This window comes from Haliotis asinina, chromosome 13, assembly GCF_037392515.1.
Source record: "Haliotis asinina isolate JCU_RB_2024 chromosome 13, JCU_Hal_asi_v2, whole genome shotgun sequence".
NCBI classification, from domain to species: domain Eukaryota; kingdom Metazoa; phylum Mollusca; class Gastropoda; order Lepetellida; family Haliotidae; genus Haliotis; species Haliotis asinina.
In genome coordinates this window covers 2,079,713-2,084,982 of record NC_090292.1, presented here as the reverse complement: position 1 = coordinate 2,084,982, position 5,270 = coordinate 2,079,713, and the positions used below count along the sequence as shown (strand labels likewise).

The 5,270-nt window shown below is 38.1% G+C and overlaps 1 protein-coding gene across 1 annotated transcript; it reads left to right on the top strand.

Moving 5' to 3' along the window:
* Positions 1-217: 217 nt before the first annotated feature.
* Positions 218-2,869, top strand: LOC137260327 (histone-lysine N-methyltransferase EHMT2-like). Its single transcript, XM_067798007.1, has 2 exons — positions 218-221; positions 2,469-2,869. Exons 1-2 carry the CDS (start codon positions 218-220, stop codon positions 2,867-2,869), a joined length of 405 nt encoding a protein of 134 aa, XP_067654108.1.
* The last annotated feature ends 2,401 nt before the right edge of the window (positions 2,870-5,270 follow it).

Genomic DNA, 5,270 nt, shown 5'->3' with positions numbered 1-5,270 from the left:
CATCTCCCATCAGCACTATGTTAACATGTCCAGTAAACAGTACGTTCGTCAACCCTTCCTGTGAACCTTACGGTCCCATGCCCAATTTACACTATGTTCATGGGCCCTGAACGGTGAATGATGTTCAGAGTAAACAATACGATCTTTCGGTCACAAGTTTGACTTTAAAATAAAAACGGTTTAACAATGTTAGATTTGGAACTCATAGTTTTCCACAATGAGTACGCTGAAACGATCTCTTTGTACCTTTCATTGCATACTTATGAAGTGAAATAATTTCATAATCATAAGAAGAAAAGTATAGTTCCTAAATGAACATTCAGTGAATATTCATGTGTTGTGAAATTTTCATTTACGCTAAATTGATGCTGGGCAGGTGCGCGTGTTGCTCACAATAAGATATGTAGTAAAACCGTGTAATTGTTGATACATTCAGGACACTATTTCAGTGGTAAAACCACTCATTTTATATTTTGGCTGACACAGAAGCCGAGATCTTTTTCACATTGAGTGGAAATTAGGTTGGACATATGCTAATCAACAACCAGAATCGCCTTTTTCCGACGTCACAAAATGCACAAAACATGCCATGACGTCAACTAAAATGTCGCATTATTTTCAGTTATTTCATTACATTTGAAAATGTGGCTGTTAAAATTGATACAAAATTAATCAAAATACATCTAAACAAACAGGAGAATATGGGATTCTAAGAACTAAATTAAGTATCGGATAGGGACATCCAAATCGCTATTACCTGCTTTTTGATGTAGTACATTGGCATCTTTCATTACAAATTGTGAAACTACCAAAAGGTATCCTTTCACATTGGTGAACTTTGTATTGGAATAGTTTGGTTCAATGTGAACAAAAAATGACGAAAATATGCTGTCCGTATCCACAGCAAATTCTCTCCATGTGATCTGAGTGACATTGACCTAATGTAAACCATAGCTGAGTTATGCCCCCTTATCTTTATACGTGTATGACCTCTCTGTCGACGTTTGACGTCATAGAAGAAAATCGATTATTGACATTTATTGCGGGTTATTTTTTATTTTGAGCGCATGACGTTATGCATTAGCCTATGAATCCATTTCATATACACTTATGTCGTTCAGATATCAAGCTGTATTTTCTTCGCTCACACTTTCCGTAAAGATGCCAAATTACAAAGATCGTAGCAGAGTGCTTTTGTAACAATTACAAAATACATAACAAGGTTAAAATACATAACAAGTACAAAATACACAAATTGTAAAAGTGTGCTGGAACTATATACTATTTTAACATGTCTTGTCCCTGGTTTCTATTGGCTGAAGATGTGCAGCATCTTGATTGGATGTTGAATTTAGTTGCATTTGGAAAGTGTGAAGTTTGTTTAGAACACCTTAAACAATAATACAATTGTCAGTAAAAAGGTTTACATTTTTACAAGTCCATGATGTATTCAAAGTAACCACTGGGTCATGGGTCGAAAGTAGTTCCTATGCAAATTAGTCAAGTTTTAATGAGGTCAGGCCTGCTGTCTTGTCCCTGGTTTCTATTGGCTGAAGATGTGCAGCATCTTGATTGGATGTTGAATTTAGTTGCATTTGGAAAGTGTAAAGTTTGTTCACTTGCTGTCTTTCTCCCAAGTGGGAAGGTGATTTGAAAGTCATGTGAAGAGGATATTGACTTTAGTGGATTTCAGGTTGGTTATATTTGATTTTACAGAAAAGGAATAAACTACAAAAATATGTTCAATTGTTGACGGACATTAATATATTTGTACACATTGTTTCAGACTTGTATTATTAGTCACCAAAAGAAATAAAAACGAACTACAGCCTCAACGGAGCTTGGTTTTCTGTGGTCGAGCCATTCCCGTTACACTTTTATTGGTGCACGATAAAAAAACGGAGAAATTTACTGTTTTTTAACACACACAAAAGTTTTGAATTTTTAGCAGTGTCTATTTCTCAAACCCCTCATGTAGCCACAGTCATATTTATACCAACGGATAGGAAATTACATATTCTACATTTCTGTGCAATTTTATAGCTTTACGCAGATCCACAACTACGCGAGCGCAAATCTCGCACAACGTTCGCTTCTCAAACCTTACGAAAACGTGAAAAGAAAATCGGCATCCAGGGGGTTAAAGAACAAACGAAACACTGTGTTACCCATAACACCAACAACAGTTGTACCGACATTATCAACTTGTAAAGTTCACACATTAACATTGTCCAGCCGAATACAAGATAATGCCATAACGTCTGGTTCTAACAGAAAGTTATGTATTAAACACACCATCGTTAATTCCAGAAACCACATGTTGACATTCCCGTCATGTTGGATTGTTGTCAGGCATGATGGAATTGTTGAAATATTGTAGCAGTGGCCGAGTCACGTATCAACATGATGACAACATTGTAGATGTTAGACAAAGATGTCTGGTGTACATTGTTTACTTTGTGTTTCAGCGACTCCATCACCAGCAGCAGGCCGCCGCCTCTACGACGCCAGCTATGACGGTGACCTGGAGAGAGTGAAGCGGATCCTGTCAGCGGGTCACGTTGACATCAACTATAGAGGAGGATGGAACAGCAGGACACCGGTGATGGCGGCAGCACGATACGGACACAGGGACGTGGTGGAGTTCCTGGTGGGTAGAGGGGCTGATTTGTCACTGGTGGACAGTGACGGTAGCAACGCCCTTCACTGGGCCAGCATTGGTGACCTGGGGACCGTGAAGTTGATCCTGGACCTGGACGTGGTTGACGTCAACGTCATTAATAACTACGGGTACACAGCGGCCTACTTAGCGAGAATCAATAGACATCAGCGAGTGTTGGATCTCCTGGTGTCACGTGGTGCATCCTGACGTCAGTGTTGGTGTAGACTGAGGCGATTCACTTGATTTCCTTTTTTCTTTCTGAATATAAATAAACTTTGTTGAATGTATTTTCAGACATTTTGTCATGTTTTGTGTTTGGAACCTCGCAGGATCGGGTAAGAAAATTGTCAAGGTGAGTGATTGTAGTAAACTTTGCCCGTCTTAACAAAATTCTGAGTTCATTTTATTAATTTTGTTCAGAGAATACCACGAATTGAGAAACAGACAACAACAAACTGTTTGTTTACATGTCGCTGCACTCTGTAACCTCAGACTATGCCGAGGTTCACCCAGCTGACGTGGCGCCATTTGTACAGTGACAATGGTGTCACACTGCTTGTGACGCAACAATCATATAGATGACCCGCGGTCTTCTCAGCCAGATGGGAGAAAGAGCGGCTCTCTGGCTTCAACGCAAACAGTACTAGTCTTGTCAAATACTATGAGGTCGATATCACTCAACAAAGGAATCTTCACGAGCTGACATGGGTAGCTGATTACTACTCAGATTTTTCTCCGTTGGTGCCACAGGGATATGTACCCTTTCTGCAGTCACTAAACACACAGTATACCCAATCAAACTTGTAACAATCATCACCATTATTTTAATCCGAGTAGATTTGTTTAAATGCCCACTGGAAATTAGGCATATCGTAAATCTCTCGCCAGTTTTGACTCATTGCGGGGCATTGTATACTGCATTTTGTAACAAAATCTGATATTTACCAGTTGAACTAAATGGCGAAAATATGCTATTCGTGATATGTGTGTTTTTCCTTTGTCAAATCAGCAACGATTATTTTGAAACCTCGCCTTTTGGCCTTGGAATCTTTTGGAATGTCTTGGAAGCAGGCAAACACAAAAGCTGAAGTGAGCCTTCCGTCACGTTGACTAATACTGTTTATAGAATTTACGTTCAGCTACAGTACACACGTCCCTGAATTCCACAGGAATTTTCGAATCAAATGACTGGTGAATAGCGTTGATGCTGTTAACCCCTGTATGGTTAATGCATGTCCTTTGATGTGAAATTTGCAATCCTATGGTGTAACTTCAAATACTGACTGTAAATTCTAATGCGGCTTGAAAAACACACACTACTATCATACTGTCTGAACATTTGTTATGCGAAAAAAATACCAACTCGTTAATGCGTTCCTGCGTCTTATCATCCACGCATAAAAGGACTATGCGACGATATTGTTTTTTCCATATGTGTGAGCAAACAAAAACTGTCCAGTATCTGGACGTCATAAGGATACTTCAGGTGAATTTGTATGTTTATGTTTTTATACATTCAGTATATAATGATTTTCAATAAATGACACAGACACAGTCATAGTAAATGCCATGTACTACTGAGAAGCACACGCACCATTATAGTTCAAGGCATGTCTTGTTTTACGTTTCTTTGCAACATCGCAGAAAGACGACATTGGTGTATTGGTTCGTATATTTCTTATCTATTTTCAGTTACATACACCTGTAGACAAGGTCTACATTTAGTAGTCAAAAGTGAACGTTCTTTTTATTTAGACACAGTGAGTCGGTCTGCCTTTAAGAATCCCTCACCAATTAAAGACCCGTGAATTCAAACATATTTGTATCACCTTTTTGTCCTCGACTGTCTCAATGGTGACCGAGGTCGTACTTGCCTCATACTGTTATATGTTTGTAAGGCTTCAGTGCAGTGTGGTTTACATTACTTAAATAAACAGATTATTTTATGGTGTGGTATTTGATTTTGAGAAATACAGTCATTTTAAATTTTGAAGAGTTTGAAAGTGATCTTGTTCCCCGTTATAAGGGACCAAAGAAATTTACAATTACAACGTGCGGGGAAAGGTATTGTTGTAAGGGTTCAAAATGGTTGTATACATCACGGATATAAAGAGTCTATCTTTTTGCTGTTAGTTTTAATTTTGGAGAATTTTTTAGGAATACTGTCATCTTCATCAAAGAGGTGGCGTGGCATGTTTATTTTTCTTTACAAGTATACAATATCAAATGCCAAAACTAGCACCTTGTCCTACCATATGCTTGAAAATAGTATACGAATCCATTCCGAAACGTCGCCATTGTGAAAATAAGAAGTTGATCATCCATAAAACTTGTTCCTTCACCTTTAAATGTGTTAGTGGTCATGCACTTCAATTTGTTTGTGGTATCGTCCCAAGTCGGGTTAAACCGTCAATAACTAACAACTAACCCAAAGTGTAATATTAAAAATGATAATAGTATCCAGTATAGTACAGTCACGTGTTTTTTAAACTTTTTAAAGAAATCCCAAAAGAAAATTTCTCAAAACTTGCTGAACAATTTGATATTAGCTATAGGCTGTTCAGTTCCTTTGAAGTCATAAAGGAAGTTCAACCTATAAAAGGTCACA